Source organism: Penicillium psychrofluorescens, assembly GCF_964197705.1.
Source record: "Penicillium psychrofluorescens genome assembly, chromosome: 1".
NCBI classification, from domain to species: Eukaryota; Fungi; Ascomycota; class Eurotiomycetes; order Eurotiales; family Aspergillaceae; genus Penicillium; species Penicillium psychrofluorescens.
In genome coordinates this window covers 780,712-797,251 of record NC_133439.1, presented here as the reverse complement: position 1 = coordinate 797,251, position 16,540 = coordinate 780,712, and the positions used below count along the sequence as shown (strand labels likewise).

Genomic DNA, 16,540 nt, shown 5'->3' with positions numbered 1-16,540 from the left:
CCTGAGACATGCCTCAAACGGACGTTTTGATTGTTGGCGCAGGCCCCACTGGCCTCGTCCTAGCTCTATGGCTTCATAAACAAGGCATTAACTTTCACATTGTCGATCAAGCAGAAGCGCCCGCCAAAAACTCTCGCGCTCTGGTTATCCAGTCGCGCAACCTGGAGTTATACCGCCAGCTGGATTTGACCGACGAAATACTGCAACACGGCCACAAGCTGTCCGCAACCAACCTTTGGGCAGATGGCCGTCACCGAACACGCATTCCTCTAGACAAATTTGGTTGCGACTTGACTCCATATCCTTTTTTGACTATCTTGCCGCAAGATAACCATGAGCGGCTTCTTGAAAACCGATTGAACTCACTGGGCGCATTTGTCCAGCGACGCACTCAATTGCTCGACTTCGTCGACCATGGAGCTAGCGTCACAGCAAATCTTCTGAGTGAGACCGACGGCAGCAAGACTACCTGGGAGGCTGCGTACATCGTTGGGTGCGACGGAGCGCATTCAGCTGTTCGCCATGGCATCCACGCCAAATATGAAGGAGACACCTACGCGCCACTCTTTTACATAGTCGATATCGACGGCGGAGATGGCCCCCTCTTCAACGAAGAGGCGCATCTTACCCTCACACGCGGCCAGTTTCTTCTACTTCTGCCCTATTCCCAGAAACGACATGTGCGACTAGTCGGCACTACTCTCTCCAAAGACGGATCCCTTGATGAGCACAAGGACCAGCAACAGCAAGTGACGGTCGACGATGTTATGCCGCAGATCAAAGATGCGCTGAATGTGGAAACCATCAAGGTTAACTGGTTTTCAACATATCGCAGCCACCATCGGGTGGCCGATAAATTCCGAGCCAATCGGGCTTTCATCATCGGCGACGCTGCCCACATCCACAGCCCCGTTGGCGGCCAAGGCATGAACACGGGTATCATGGATGCGATAAATCTGGCCTGGAAATTGGCCACTGTGCTCAAGCCAAGCTCAATGACGGAAGAAGCCAAAGACCAGCTCCTAGGCTCCTATGAAGCTGAACGCCGCGCCTTCGCATTGAAGCTGGTTGAATCAACAGACCGCGGATTCACCATGGTATCTTCAAACGACTGGATCCCTTATATCTTGCGTCGCTGGGTACTGCCTTATGTCGCACCTCTGATTCCCTATTTCCCATCTGTGGGAAAGGAGATATTCCGCACTGGATCTCAGCTCATTCTCTCCTACCGTGGAAGCTTCCTAAGCCAAGCAGCAGGCACCTCCGGGGATATACAGCCTGGCGATCGTTTGCCATGGGCTAAAACTAAACAAGGGGATAATTTCTCCAGCATACAGTATATCACTTGGCAGGTCCACGTATATGGAGACTCGAGACCAGATATTATGGAGTGGTGCAAACGCAGGAACATTCGACTGTCCGTTTTTGATTGGGATGAACAGCATGGCAAAGTCGGACTTCAGCAGGATGCTGCTTACTTGCTGCGACCAGACCATTACATTGCAGGGATCTTTGCCGGAGACCTGATGGAGACACAGTTGGACGAGTATTTCTCCAGTCGGGGGTTGACTTGTTAGACTCTTTGTTTTTGAAATATGAATAAACGTTTGTACAGCACTGAAATGCTTTTGTTTTTGACATTTTTGGTAGTTGTTGTGCGTTGATTCCGCTTCCTATGCAATTTGTATTGTAAAACGTAGACCTGTGAATTTCCTGTTCGGGTTAGTTTTGCCTTTCCTAGTTTAGCGCCCCAACACGCCGTCGCTTAACGTCTCCCTCCGTCGCCCCAGCATAAAAGACACGACCTCGCCCTCCCTCTTCGCCTTCCCCTCCTCTCTCACTCTCCATCTTTCCTCCCTCCATCCCCTCTATCTTAAACTCGTCGCTGCGCCCCTGCAATTTCGCCCGACGAGACTTGAAGGCTTTTAGCTCTGAATCAGTAAATGCTTGCCAGTCACTGTCCGTGCCAATTTCGGACTGGCTTCCCGCTCGATACCAGCAGATTGAAATCCCCATGCAATCATTCCTGGCCTCTCAGTTCTGTGATCTAGTCGCGTCGTTCAATACAATACATGTGCCTCCACGGAGTCTTCAAGGGGATACTGGAGTCTCGCGAGTCCTGCCGAAGTCTACCCTTTCACGAAAGCGTACCGCCAAATCTCGAAAATGGCTACTCTCATGCCCCGCGGATATCGCTCTGCCACCGAATTCTGCTTCGACAACGAACAAGTCGACGCCATTATTCGAACCGCCGCCTACCACCGTAAAGACTACTGTCTGTCCGTGATCTGGTACTCGCATCGCGAACACAATGATATTCATCCGTCAATAGCAACACCCTTCCAGCGGACTTCGGGTGTTGGACTTGGCTCCCTCGACCAGTTACCCCTCGAGCTCTTGTTTGACACTCTGTGCTGTCTGGATATGCATTCTTTGTTCAAGTTTCGACAGATCAATCTCAGATCAAGACAGATGGTAGACTCTCTCAGCCAGTATCATAGGGTAGTCTCACACGGACTAAACCTTTTCTGCGCCTTGTTACGAACACGAATTGCCATCGGCGTCACTCTACTCGACTTTTATAAGGCATTGTGTACTAAAACATGCACTCTTTGCGGCGAATTCGGCGGATTTATATCCATACTAGCTTGGAAGAGATGCTGTTTTAAATGCCTCCAGGAGTCTCCAGAGACACAAGTGCGGACTCTCGCCTTATTCCGAAAGCAATTATATATGACCAGAGCCGAAACAGGCCAACTACGGTCATTCAAGTCCTTGCCTGGAATATACTCAATGAATGAAACGGTACAAAAATCCCGCATTGCTATCGTCTCTCTTCATCAGGCTACTTTAGCTTGCAGACGGCAATCACACACACGCCCCCAATTCCAACTAGGGAGCTCTGACCGAAATCAAAAATTCAACTTTATGGGGTCATGTGCACTCCCTTATTACGACAAACACACAGGTAGAGTTGAACATGGAATCTCGTGTGCCGGGTGTCAACTAGCCATTGAAAAAGATATTATCGGCACTAGGGGCACAAAATGGGGGTACGAGGCTCGAGACAAAGTATATTCGCAAGACGGCTTTCTAGACCACTTTCGATGGTGTGAACAGGCACAGCTACTATGGAGATCGAGTGGCGAAGGTAAAAACCAGCCGCCCGAGCTACCTGTGTCTGCTCGGACAGGAGGCTACTTTCGAAGAAGGGAATGACGATCATGTGCAGTCCATTTGCTAATGTACTACAGCCACACTACCGGGTAGTGACAAAGGATCAAACAGAAGCGGACCTGATCTAGCCATCACAACCTACGATACAGCTCGAGCTCACATGCTGTGATTTATTCTTCCATAATCCGCCCCATTTGATCTGTGTATTCCACCTCCGCGTCTGGCTTGACCAGGTGCCTCGAACAGTAATTGATCGAGTTTTTACCAAATACCTTCCTGATTGGATGGCATCTGACGTTCGTTCCGCGGCGCTAGGCGCATTGCTCAAACTCCATCTCCTTCCTGCAACCACAAGTATATTGGATATACTTCGACTCGCACATTCTAATCTAATAGGTAAAACAAATTAATCGAGCTTAGGTATGCGGATATTTGTCTTCTTACGGTGTTCTGTAGCTAACTGACTTGTATCTCCGCTGATAATCGATAATAGCAACTAACGCTGAGAACAGAGCTCACTTGCACTATCCAGAACTTGTATCGTGTTTGTAGAGGGCTTTTCTGAAAGTTTGATTATTGCTGATGCAATAAAAGAGAAGATTTATCGAAACTCGATGCTATACCGTGTAGAGGATGCTCCAAACGGAACAATTTATATTTGCCAGGCCAAGAGTCGCTCCGACTCCTGTTGACTCGGGAAGCGCTTGCGAGCGTTGGGGGCTGGCGGCTCCCGCAGGCTGAGATAAGGACGGAGAAATTATCATAGGCGATGCGCCCGACGCAGGCCTGATTTTGGCCGTGATTTGAAAGTGAATATCGACTACGAATCGGAAATTCAGTCAAATATCTCATCATATCTCCTAAAACCTTCGACAGAGATACGCTTTCATTCCCTGTTCAGTCCCTGCCGAGTCTTCCTTGGTACGATGAATGGACAGTGGCTCACATTTCGCGAGACAAAACTAGCGGTGACTTGAAAACTTCCATATCGAACCGAACACTAGCCGGCGTCAAGTGTCAATGGCATCACACCATTGTTGATTGCTTAGAGTTAGAGAAAACCAAACTGCTCACTGCAATGACCTTCGAAGCTGTCTCGCATTCGATTCTTCCAATTATCTCCCAATCACCAGAAACCATCATCGCTAAAATAGCTCGTTTCGAATGGGAGATTCCTCGTATCGAACGCGAAACAAGAGCCTATCAGCTGCTTGAGGGTTCAGGGCTGACACCGCGTTTCCTCGGCCATATCCACGAAAATGGGCGCATCATGGGGTTTCTGTTAGAGAAAATAGAAGGACACCCTGCTTCCATTCAGGATCTAGGTAACTGTGAAACATCTTTGGAGAAACTCCACGAATTAGGATTTTTACACGGGGACGTGAACCGATATAACTTTCTTGTCACGGAAGACGGGGTCAAACTTCTTGACTTTGAACGTCTCCAGGAGAATGCTAGCCCAGAATCAATGCACAAGGAGTTAGAGAGTGTACGTGTGGAACTGATCGAGGAATCAGGGCGTGGCGGGGGTTTCATAAACCAGGGTGATAGCAATTGAGAAGCTCAAGGCGCTGCTGTATGGTCCTAAACTACACGAATGGAAAGTAAAGACTGTCGTCAGGAATTGAGTTGAACTGGCCAGTCTTTTCATCTTGTGAGCTCATCTGCGTCTGGAATATTAGCCTGCATTGACATTCCCGATTTCAGCTCCGCTTGCTATTCCCGCCTGGGTTTTTACGCATCAATACCTAAGAATTGGCGCCTCCATATAGCACAAGAGCACAGTAGATTATGGGTCGCATGTATACTGGTTTGTAAGGTGTTATTGACCACTCGCCATGTGTCAATTAAGGCACCCAGAAACCGTCCAAGTTATCGGTGGAAAGGCGGCCGTTTCTGGCACCAGAGACTGTCATTTTCGGCGTCGATTTCACAGATCCCTATATTCTAGTTGTAGAAGAGATAGCCTCCTCGTCTCTAGAGGTCAGACTTCTTCTATCTTGTGATTTTGACCACATTCCAACTTCACACTTTGGGTAATGAAGGGCCGATCGCAATGCCGGGCTAGTATAAACGCAGCCTCAGCCCCGGACCGATCCTCCGGATCCGAAGCGCCCGGATCCGAGAAAACGGGTGGACGGGACGGGACGATCATCGTCACGAACGGGGCTATGTCAGGAATTACTACATTTGTATACTCGGAATTTAGCTACTTGTCTCATGGGATGCCTGATCTCAGAGATATATAAAGCTTCATGAATCCTCCAGGTCAAGTTCAACAGAAACACATCCCTCAGAACCATCCTGTTCTGGCCTTTAAACAATTACTTGATCTATTCATTTACACACCAATCCAACAATATGACAGCACCAACCAACGTCGCTATCATTGGGGCAGGTCTCTCAGGCCTTGCACTCGCATTGTCTCTGCACAAGCAATCCATCCCATGCACCGTGTACGAAGCGCGCCCTGCATCTCTGGACATCGGCGGCGCAATCATGCTATCACCCAACGCACTACGCATCCTCGATGCAGTGGGCATCTACGATCGCATCCGCGTCCACGGCTTCGAGTTCCAGAGCCTGTATTTCCGGTCCGCAGAAGACGAGGAAAGGGATTCGTACGAGTTCGGCAATCGCGATAAATACGGATACGATGGCCTGCGCATCTTCCGCTATGTTCTCATCGACGCGCTCGTGGAAGCAATCAAAGAGCGGGGAATTCCGATTCAGTACGGCAAGAAGTTTACGAGGGTTGTTTCTGAGACCGACATCGCGGTTGAATGGGAATTCGACGATGGGACCTCCGGTCGTGCGGCGTGTCTTGTCGGTGCGGATGGAATCCACTCTCGCGTGCGCAAGTACCTGTACCCGGATCTGGAGCCGCGATTCACAAATGCAATGGGTGTCACGGCTGCTGTGCCGACAAGCCAGATTATTGCTCCGGAAGGGTATAAGTTGCCCGTGACGATCATGAATCCCACTCATGGAGCATTCGTCATTGCGCAACAACTCGTAGATGGATCAGAGTCTCTGATCGGACGACAGAAGCAAGCACCGGATCTAGACCGTGAGGGCTGGAACAAGTTGATGAACGACAAGCAGTGGTGCGTTGATTTCCTGCGCGATGGAGCAGAGGATTATCCTCCAATTGTGAAGTCTGCCGTCTCGAACATCCCGCTCAACAAGATCAATCTGTGGCCATTCTATGTGGTTCCCAAGCTGGACCGCTGGGCCTCCGACCATTCACGTGTAGTGATTCTGGGAGATGCGGCGCATGCCATACCACCAACGGCGGGTCAGGGTGTCAACCAGGCATTCGAGGATGTCTATACATATGCTCTCATCTTGTCTCAGTGTCGGCAGGAAGATCTGGAGCGCGGACTGAAGCTTTGGCAGAAAGGTCGACAGGAGCGAGTTGATCGTGTTCTAGCACTCAATAAGCAAATTGATGCTCGCAGAATGCCGAAAGAGCAGGATGCAGGACGTTCGGAGTTGGAGAACGAAGAATTTGATCTCGAGTGGCTGTATAGCCCTGACTTTGACGAGTTGGTACGCAGCTGGCTCGGATAGGTCACGAATGCTTTAAGAAAGAGTCTGGCAATTCACCATTTATGTCGAGTTTTCTGTGATATTTTAGTTTGATACCTGTCTTTACCACCATTAACGAAATTTATTTGCCTCTGTCATGCAAAAGAGAGTTCAGTTACTATATCCTTACTATTGTTACTATAATTAGTCACCTCTCGCTCTGGATTACTCCGTGGTATGTTTCTGGCGCATTAATCACATATCACAAGGCTGTCTTCAAAACTTGGAGCGAGAAAGTTTCCTTTCCCAAGAGCTAGCTTTCTTTCTAAACTTATGCTGTCCTTGCACAAAGGGCGAATTTCATCATAGCTAAAATTCTAAAATCGCGTTAAAACGTTTGCTACGTAACAAGATAAAACAAGTTTGCTACATATTAAGACAATGCACCAATCTACCACAGGAGGTCTAGAACTACAGAAAATCAAGGACCGAGGAATGGCCCACTCCCCCTTCCCAAATGACGGTAGCCACTAAGAATACTGAGATACTAATCATGCTCGGATTGTTTGTGCTCTATGTGGAGTACCTTTCAGTAATGGCCATTTGACAATTGGGAGGTGTTTGAATTATCTACCTCCGTGGCGACGATCATATCTAGTTTTGAAGCCTTACGCGGAGCCAAGCCTCAGGAGATCCATTTAACCACGCGGCACCGACGCCGTAAGCAGCAAAGTCGTCGGAGAATTGTCCCCAATGGATTGAATTGCGTCGTGGCAGAACCGAGTAGATCCTGATGTTCCTGGATGATGCCGTATTTTTGCAAGATGACGCGTCTGGATACGAAGCATGGATGGAATCGAAGAGTTGAAGCCAGGCTGTGGTAGCCTTGCTCGTTGTTATAAATATTCACTAGCCAGACTTGAATTGGCCCATATTCAAGCTCAAATCTTTTGGCCTCTTACACGAAATTCACTATGGTCGGTCTTATCAAGTGCCTTGCTGTTGCCGCCTTTTGCTTGGCGGCTCCCGCCATCGCTCATCCGGGAGAGCATCATGATCCTCAAGCTGTGAAGCGAGAGGTTCGCGCCCGCGAGGCCATGGCGTTCCATGGTATGATAGAGTGGCCCAGATCGTTTTTTGTTCGGATTTGCTGATCTAGTAATAGCCAAGCGGTCCCTCAGTGGTTGCGCGAACTCTCTTCACGCACGCGAGCTGAAGGATCGTAACGTTGCTCGTCGCGCTCACACCCTCCAACAGCTCCGTAAAAAGCGCAATATCAGTTCTCGTAAGACACCACATCAAGCCATTCTCGATGTATCCGATTACTTACTCTCTTCTAGGCCCCGCGAAGTACCGCCGCGACCTGGCTGCCTTGGAGAGGTGGGAGGTTGTCGACCACAACCACACTCTGGCCATGAACGATGGTTCTGAAGTCCTCAACTCTGAAAACGAAGTCTTTGGCGCCTACACTAGCTGTATCTTGACGCCTACCATTACTGACGGTCCCTACTATGTGTGGGGTGAAGTTGTTCGCCAGAATGTGAAGGAGGAGCTCTACTCTGACGGTGTTGATGTTCATCTCGAAGTCCAGTACATCGATATCAACACCTGCCGCCCTGTCCCTGGTGCTCTTGTTGACATCTGGAATGCGAACGCCACTGGTGTCTACAGCGGTGTCTCGGTTTCCGGAAACTACGCTGCTGACGGTTGGGACTCGACATACCTGCGCGGTGTTCAGCAGACCGATCGAGAAGGTGTTGTCAACTTCGACACCATCTTTCCTGGCCATTACGACGGCCGTGCCACCCACACACACCTGCTCACCCATCTAAACGCCACGCTTCTTCCCAACAAGACCCTCGAAGTTGGTACTGGTATGTCAACTTTCCGACCACATCCTATCTGATGTTGGCAGAAATACCGGCTAACCAGCTCATATCCACAGGCTCTGTTGCTCATATCGGCCAGCTCTTCTGGAATGAGGTTCTCCGTACCGCCGTTGAGGACACCTACCCCTACACCACCAACACCAAGCCGGTGACCAGCAATGCGGAAGACATGTGGAGCGTGCAGCAGGCCGACAGCGCTTACGACCCCTTCCCGGAGTTCGCTTACTTGGGCGATAACTTGGACGACGGTCTTTTTGCTTGGATCCAGATCGGTATCAACGCCACTCTCGACTTTACCGACAGCTCGAACTACGGTATCGCGGCCTATTACGAGGCCGATGGTGGCCATGAGAACTCGGCCATGGGTGGTGCTCCCATCGGTACCGGCTCTATGCCCGCCATGCCTAGCTCTACCTCTGCTTGAAAGTTCCGATACTTGAACTAGATATGGCAGATTGAGATATTTAATCTGGTTCAGCTGAGACCGATAGCTATCAGCTGTTACAGGATCTTCCTCTTGAGGAGGATTCAAGGAACATGGCGGTAGATTGCTTGAGATAGTTCTATATTTTCCAGTTCATTACAGATGCTCTTAATATGATAGTGGTTTTCAGTACATTTCGAAATTTTAAAACAGGCTAGATCATGTACAGAAGCGGCATAGTATATTTTGGTCTAGCGGCTATTTCGCCCCAATTCGGAGCAACAGGAACGGAAAAGAAATCTCCCAATGGCCAACAGGGAACAGTCGGGCTCCCCGACTTACCAAAATGCGGAAGAATAGTTAACTTAGGGTTGGGCGGATGAGCGACCAAGAATGTAAACCAACTTCCACGTTGCCTACATTGATGTGACTGCTCATTCAGATAAGAGATTGTGAATGCCGGGCCGCTGGCATAAGCACCAGGATCCCCCACCCTGTCTTTAATCCACAAATCCGATCCAATTAGCAACGCCACTATCCCTTAGGTTCAATGGTTGGCCCAATCAATGACAACGCGATCGATGGTTACGTATTAATTGATCCTTTCCACGCCCTATGGATGACTTCCTTGTCCATTTTAGTCTATTAATGGTTTGAATCTAATTAACGTTTATTATTAAATTTTCTGTCCTTCATCGTCTCACTCGGGCAATCTTTCCCTTGCCTTTACTTTTTCCTTGCTCCTGATATCGCCGGCTCTGACTCTGACAATGGAGGAAGTAGCAGGCTCACACTTTTCGATAAACGAGACCGAAAAGGGGGTGTACAATCCGCTAGAGGGGACGATCAACGCTACTCACCTATCGAATATTAACGATGGCACACAACAGCTCCCGCCCATCGATCGTGGAGTAAACGCCTGGCTTTTCCTCGCCGCGTGCTTCGTCATGGAGGCTCTCGTCTGGGGATTTGCATTCACCTACGGCGTCTTCCAAGCATATTACAGCGAGATAGAGGAATTCAAGAACTCGGGAAATATCGCCGTCGTCGGTACCTGCGCCATGGTAAGAAAATAAAATATTACCTATTCGCCCAATTGAACGACTCTAACAAGCTAACCCGCTATAGGGAATCATGTATCTCGACCTCCCACTCGTGTTCGCCGCCTACAGACAGTGGCCTAAATATCAACGCCTCGGCTGCGGCGTGGGCGTGCTCCTCATGTGTCTCGCTCTCGGCCTCAGCTCCCTCTCTACAAACGTCACCCACCTCATCATAACCCAAGGCATCTTCTATGCCCTCGGCGGCAGCATCGCCTACTCCCCCTGCATCCTCCTAATGGAAGACTGGTTCGACAAGCGCAAGGGCTTCGCCTTCGGCGTCATGTGGGCCGGCACCGGACTCGGCGGCGTCGTCCTCCCCATCGTTATGGAACAGCTGCTTAGCCGGTACGGGTTCCGGACGACGTTGCGCGCTTTCGCTATCGCGCTCTTCATCCTCACGGCGCCGCTAGTCTACTTCGTTAAACCACGCGTGCCGATCGCAAATAACCGACCTAGTCCACCACCCCCGAACCTCCGGTTTCTAGTTACGCAGACGTTTTCCCTCTTCGAGGTCTGCAATATCGTCCAGGCCCTCGGGTTCTTCTTACCGTCCATCTACCTCCCGACCTACGCGGGAACGATTGGTGCGTCGAAGAGCCTCCAAGCACTGACCGTCATTCTCTTCAACGTCGCCTCCGTCGTCGGCTGCGTGCTGATGGGTTCCATCGTCGACAAACTCGACGTGACGGTCTGCATCCTCATCTCAACCGTCGGATCCACAATAGGCGTGTTCCTAATCTGGGGGTTTTCCATGTCCCTCGCCCCACTGTTCATCTTCTCAGTCGTATACGGTCTCTTCGCGGGGTCGTACACGAGTACCTGGCCTGGAATTATGCGCGATGTAGTCCACAAGATGAGCTCCGCGGAATCAAGCATGGTCTTTGCGTGTCTTGCGGCCGGCAGGGGAGTCGGGAACTTGGTGTCAGGACCTCTTAGTGAGGCTCTTATTAAGGGGTTGCCGTGGGAGGGGAAGCTAGGGTATGGATATGGGAGTGGGTATGGGCCGTTGATTGTTTTCACGGGGGTTACTGGGGTTGTTGGAGGTGGAAGTTACATTGCGAGAAGTTTGAAGTGGTTGTGACCTCGTTCGGGTTAACTAGTGACATTCCCACTCGCATTTGTCCTTGTCTTCATAGACAATGGATCCATGCTATGTCTAAAACAAAATAGAGTTCGGTTAACATACTTTTACTTTTACTATAGTTTTAGTCACACCTTGATTTAGATGGATCTATTCTCCGCCATGTCGGACGGTATATGAAATGGACTGAATGAGAGCTCAAAGAAACGATGTGATTGCGTAGAGTATCTATATGCTTATCATATTTGTGTATCGCTGGATGTACATGGTTCTTCCCGGAGATTATCTGACTATGGACAAAGATATGAATCCAAAAAAGGTCGAGATATTCACCCCAGAGTAGATCTCGCATGCGCCAACCTTCAAGGGATTACTGCAGGAAGTATATGACCAAAATCCGCTCCATCTGCCGCTGTAACCAATCCAATTGCTCCTGAGGCAAACCCAATTCTGAGGCTTTCAAATTCCGGAGAAAAGGCATGACGAACCACGCACCTATCAGCGGAGCAGTCTGAGTGTGCGTAAGAGTAACAGGCCGCGTTTCTGCAGACGGGTAATCGACAAATCCGAACTTCATGCGCACCGACTCAAGCTGGCTGCCTAAGAAGAAAGGCACTGTGGCACAGATATCATCAACGAGGCCGTGTGTCGTTGTAATCACGGATGCGGCCCTGGATCCATCCACATCCTGAGATGATGATAATATGCGAAGACATTTGAGAATGATGCTCGGTACTACGATGCGACAATCGCGGTACATATTCCACGTGGCGGCAATCCACATGTCGGAGTAGCAGTCGCAGCGACGACGGTAAAGGCCAGTATCGCGGACAGATTGGGGAATCAGGACGGCTGCCACGGGTGCCCAGTGGGGTGGGACGGATTGTGACCAGGCAGCGAGGTTCACGTCGATATCGGTTGCCTTGTTTAGGATAGCTGTTGCGGTGGCCTCATCCGGTGACTTGTGCATCATACTATCCCAGGCATGTCGCAGATCAACTAGATCTGATGCGGCCGTGGCAAGCATGGGACGGGGTAATAGCGGGAGTTGTGGCCGGGAGAGAGGCCATACTTTCGGGGTCGGGACCATGGGATTGGACAAACCACGTGTGTTTTTGATCTAGAATGACGTTAGTTATAGCCTGAGTACAAAGGAAATGGAAGCCCACAATCTGTGCCTGAATGGAATGATCGATAGTTGATGAAGCAGGAGTCTCGAGCCGCTCCGATCGACGCTTGTTGATCAAGGCGATCGCACCTCTCAGATGGGCTTGCACCGGTAATGTCAAATCTCGCATGGCCACGAATTCCTGGTGATACATAAGTAACATATCCAAAGATTTTTATAGGATGGTTTACCTCGTAAGTCGAGAGCAAAAGAATTGACATAAGAATGTCATCTAGCTCACCATCAACATGATTCTGTAAAGCCTCCCGGATTTTAGGCAATGCTTTGGTGAAATACTGCTCCGACGCACGAAGCAGAGAAGCCTGACCAGTCCAGGCCGCCACGGCGAAGAATGCAATAGCCAATGTGCTGACATGGAGATGTGAATTTGGCTTGGTGTGTGAGAAGGTTTGCGGGAGGATCTCCATAAAGCCATTGCGGATCTGGGGATCCTTCTGGAGGTATAGATAGCAATTAAAGAACATTGGAACCACAGTGTCTTCCAGTGGCTGATAAAGATCAGGCGGCAACGACGGCGGCCAGGGTCCACCTGCCATTGGAAACACTCTCATGGATGGGGCCCGCTTTGAGGTTACGAGATCTGACGGATAATCTGGGAATTTCTTGTCCGAACTGGTCTCATCGCCTGATGTGGCAGGAAAATATGGCAGTGGCTGGGGTTTCCTGAAGGACGGTGTTTGGTCCCGAAGCATTACATCAAACGGGTGCCGATAGCCTGGACATGCACGACCTGTTCGTATACACGCCCTGCAGTGGGGCCGGGCCTCATCGCACTTGCTGGGGTGTCAGATTGTCGGAACAGTGTCGGAAGATGGACTGAGTAAGTACCTTGATATGGCGCTGCCGACAGTTGTGGCATCCCATGCTCGGCTTCCCATTGTAGACCATGATGATGTTTAGAAAAACAGAGATAGTTAATAAGGAGCTGGCCAGTTGCCAGTTAACCAGGAGTACTCCATGCCAGCTGGGAATCAACTGATAGCATAGTCAGCCATTCTAGGCTGCGATAATACGAAGCATAGAAAGAGGATTCCAGGCCCGCGAGCCAAGATATCATAGGAGCACGTGACCCGTCGGGATTCGTCTCAATCTCCGTGCAGATCCAGATCTCTCCACGCTCAATTCGCCAGGGCCTTTCCCATTTCTCCTCCAAGTGTCCCAACGGTGTCCAACAGCTGACATCGACCCTCATCAACGATGCTCTCCTTCTTCGGCTGGGGCCCCCGTCCCCAATCCGATCCTTCCACATCACAAGACAAGACCACATCCCCGGATCGCAACAATGAGCCAACAACACCACCCTCTTCCGCTTCTACACCCTCCCAATCTCAAACATCCTCCCAATTAGCCCAGCAATCCCGTCCGCCGGGCATCGCGCCAAACGTCAAGCTCCTCTTCGGTGGAGTGGCCTTCTTCACCCTTTCCATCCTAATCACACGGCGCTCTGCGCTCAAGAAGAGGATCGCCTGCATTCCACCCTTCTACACGAGCTCACTCTATCACCAGCCCCAAGCGAACGGGGCGATGGAGGCACTCGAGGCGCTAAATCTGGCCACCATCAACGTTTTGTCGTTCGGCATGCTGGCTTCCGGCGCGGTGGCGTATGCGTTTAATATCAACGGGCTCGAGGATATGCGGCGGGTTGTGCGGAGTGGGTTGGAAGAGGGGGGCCCTGGTACTGGCAAGACGGATGAGGAGATGGAGAAGGAGGTTACCCAGTGGGTTGTGAGTGTGCTCGGGGATCGGTTTGAGACGCAGTTGGAGAAGGAGAAGGAGAAGACTAGGAGATCGGAGAATGAGAAAAAGTAAAGATAGAAGTGATTGGCTACATACATACCCCCCTCTGCTCATACTTGTTCTACTATACTACTAGCTTGTACATTGTACTGAATAATAAGACCAGCCAAAAGGCAATTGATATGGCCCTGAATGGCCTGGATCTGACTGTTGTACATGAGGTATTTCACCGTTCCATATTTTCGTACCGTTGGCGAGCAGCCTGCTTGGTCTTTTCCAAAAACTCATCATAGCGACCTCTGGTATTCCGACCTGCCTCCTCTACTGCATCTCCCAGCTTGCTTCCCTGAGCGCCTAGACCGACCCCCTGGGCATACACCTCGGTGGCAATGGGTGCCGTGACGCCAGTTCCTTGAGCGCCTAGCCCAGACCCCGCAGACCAGCCCATCTTGCTAAGAAGAGAGGCACCTTTGGATGTGCTCTGCACCGGCGGTTCGTCCTCTTCTTTCGCTGGCGTGGGTTTCTGCTTCGTACCAGCCTTGGCACGGCCAAACGCTTGACGGCGCTCCCTTGCGCGGTCTCGATATTTGGCAGATGGCGGGGCAATCCCGTGTTTGACAAGTTTACCCATAGCGCGAGACTTCAATTCGTCATTCTGCATGTTGTCTCGATGCAATTGACTCATACGCTCATGTCGATTGACCTCGGCGGCGCTCTTGAACTGCCGCAGACACAGATAGCAGCAGTGACGGCTAGGGTCCGCATATGACTGCGTGGGTGGTGCGGCCGAGTCTGCAGGCAAGGTCCCGTCTGACCCGTCTGCCGGGTTCCCATTGTCATCTTTCTTCTGGATTCCGTGCAGCTCGGCATGTCGATTGCTCCAGAATTGCAGATGAGATGGCATGGCCGTCTTTTTCGCATTCGCGGTGACCGCAGCATCCGCCTTCCGTTTCTTGGTTTTGTCGGCGTCCTTGGAAGTTTTGTTGTCTTGATGGTTCCCGACTGGTTTGTCGTCTTTGAATTGCTCTTGACCGCCATCTTCTTCGCCCGATGTTACTGTCAGTTCGGTCACATAGCCCTCGTCATCCCAGTACATGAGCTTCAACGAAGGGTTGCTCAGCGGGCTGAATGTGAAACGATCAGTGCTAGATGTGGGGTTCATGACCGGCACGAAAACCCCAGCATGGATATAGCTAACCAGGACTGGTCGGGAGGAGATGGTGAATTTGTCAAATGAATTTAGCCGTGTCACTGCTGCTTGTGCATCCTGTAGTCAAATCAGTACAGGCCTTGTTTGAAAAGAGAATGTTAACCTACCATGACACTAGCAAATTCTGCAAACCCATAGCGCCAGCTTTCGTTGCTTTTGCGGTCACGCGCCAGTAGAACGCGGCGAATGGACCCCTCTCGAGCTCCCAAGTTTGCATCACCGGTTGTTGATGCTACCTTGGCCCCCTTCTTTTGACTGCTTGCGGAGCTATCGTTACCACCAGAGGCTGGCTTGTATAACTTGGCAACACCTTTGGCGAGGAGTTCTTCTGTGACGGAGGATTCCAACCCTCGGAACAGGAGGAATTGGGATGGTTGGTTGTCAGGTGCGGCATCATTGTCACCGTTGTTTACCACCTTTGGAGCAGGAACGCCAGGAGGACCTGCGGGGCCCGGTTCTGTTCTTCGTCAGTAATCAAGACTACAGCTTTGGCTTGGAGGCATGCCTACCAGGACGAGGAGCATTGCAACGAAAGCACTTCTGGCGAGTGGCGTAGTTGACAATAGCGCACTAGATACGGTGAACTTAGCCGGGCACAGGTGCATGTCACGCTGATTCAACTCACCATCCTACAGGTCCAGTCTCCCTCGGCTTTCACGCGTCCCCGATCTTCCCTCTCACGACTGTACGCAATGCGCACCTTGGTGCTCCGGTCATTGCTCCCGGTGCTGGGGCCATACAAATAGATGTAGGGGTGATTTTGTTCCAGGAATGCTCTCGAGGCATCGATGGATTGAAACCGAAGGAATCCCAGTTGCCGTGACACCTCTGCCGAACGATTAGAAAGGGTCTTCGTAGGTTTCTGTGCACTTACTTGTCTGACGGTCTCGAATGACCCGAATATCTTCCAATCCATCAACACGATAGGCATTTCGCAGCTCGGTTGAAATCTGGGGTGTCTCAGCATCAATTCCTCGGTGCCGGAGAATGCGGCGCTAGCTCATCCAAAGGCCATGCTTACGTCGTCTTCTGCCATATCCACAGGCAGCCCATCCATCATCACCTCTCTGCTTTCTTGGCCAAAGTATGGCCTACCTCGACTGCGGCTCCGACTGCGACCATAGCTCCGGCTCCGACTGTGGTATCCTGGGGACTGATACCCCTCGCGATCGCGGTCTCTGTAGCTCTGTCTCCCGCGC

The 16,540-nt window shown here is 50.8% G+C and overlaps 7 protein-coding genes across 7 annotated transcripts; 5 read left to right on the top strand and 2 right to left on the bottom strand.

Annotated features, from left to right (window-relative positions):
• Nucleotides 1–8: 8 nt before the first annotated feature.
• PFLUO_LOCUS274 (uncharacterized protein) lies at nucleotides 9–1,577 on the top strand (the record flags this gene model as incomplete). The annotated part of the gene is made up of 1 exon (XM_073779922.1): nucleotides 9–1,577. The coding sequence occupies one exon, from the start codon at nucleotides 9–11 to the stop codon at nucleotides 1,575–1,577; it is 1,569 nt and encodes a 522-aa protein (XP_073634372.1).
• A 3,961-nt stretch (nucleotides 1,578–5,538) lies between these two features.
• PFLUO_LOCUS273 (uncharacterized protein) lies at nucleotides 5,539–6,750 on the top strand (the record flags this gene model as incomplete). The annotated part of the gene is made up of 1 exon (XM_073779911.1): nucleotides 5,539–6,750. The coding sequence occupies one exon, from the start codon at nucleotides 5,539–5,541 to the stop codon at nucleotides 6,748–6,750; it is 1,212 nt and encodes a 403-aa protein (XP_073634371.1).
• A 932-nt stretch (nucleotides 6,751–7,682) lies between these two features.
• On the top strand, nucleotides 7,683–9,021 carry PFLUO_LOCUS272 (uncharacterized protein; the record flags this gene model as incomplete). Its single annotated transcript, XM_073779900.1, has 4 exons — nucleotides 7,683–7,818; nucleotides 7,874–7,993; nucleotides 8,049–8,582; nucleotides 8,654–9,021. 4 exons carry the CDS (start codon nucleotides 7,683–7,685, stop codon nucleotides 9,019–9,021), a joined length of 1,158 nt encoding a protein of 385 aa, XP_073634370.1.
• A 770-nt stretch (nucleotides 9,022–9,791) lies between these two features.
• Nucleotides 9,792–11,205, top strand: PFLUO_LOCUS271 (uncharacterized protein; the record flags this gene model as incomplete). The annotated part of the gene is made up of 2 exons (XM_073779889.1): nucleotides 9,792–10,085; nucleotides 10,150–11,205. 2 exons carry the CDS (start codon nucleotides 9,792–9,794, stop codon nucleotides 11,203–11,205), a joined length of 1,350 nt encoding a protein of 449 aa, XP_073634369.1.
• Nucleotides 11,206–11,575: 370 nt separating this feature from the next.
• PFLUO_LOCUS270 (uncharacterized protein) lies at nucleotides 11,576–12,858 on the bottom strand (the record flags this gene model as incomplete). The annotated part of the gene is made up of 3 exons (XM_073779877.1): nucleotides 11,576–12,325; nucleotides 12,375–12,515; nucleotides 12,565–12,858. The coding sequence occupies 3 exons, from the start codon at nucleotides 12,856–12,858 to the stop codon at nucleotides 11,576–11,578; spliced, it is 1,185 nt and encodes a 394-aa protein (XP_073634368.1).
• Nucleotides 12,859–13,591: 733 nt separating this feature from the next.
• Nucleotides 13,592–14,203, top strand: PFLUO_LOCUS269 (uncharacterized protein; the record flags this gene model as incomplete). Its single annotated transcript, XM_073779866.1, has 1 exon — nucleotides 13,592–14,203. The coding sequence occupies one exon, from the start codon at nucleotides 13,592–13,594 to the stop codon at nucleotides 14,201–14,203; it is 612 nt and encodes a 203-aa protein (XP_073634367.1).
• Nucleotides 14,204–14,357: 154 nt separating this feature from the next.
• On the bottom strand, nucleotides 14,358–16,401 carry PFLUO_LOCUS268 (uncharacterized protein; the record flags this gene model as incomplete). Its single annotated transcript, XM_073779855.1, has 6 exons — nucleotides 14,358–15,398; nucleotides 15,449–15,798; nucleotides 15,851–15,911; nucleotides 15,967–16,169; nucleotides 16,216–16,291; nucleotides 16,363–16,401. The coding sequence occupies 6 exons, from the start codon at nucleotides 16,399–16,401 to the stop codon at nucleotides 14,358–14,360; spliced, it is 1,770 nt and encodes a 589-aa protein (XP_073634366.1).
• Nucleotides 16,402–16,540: the final 139 nt, after the last annotated feature.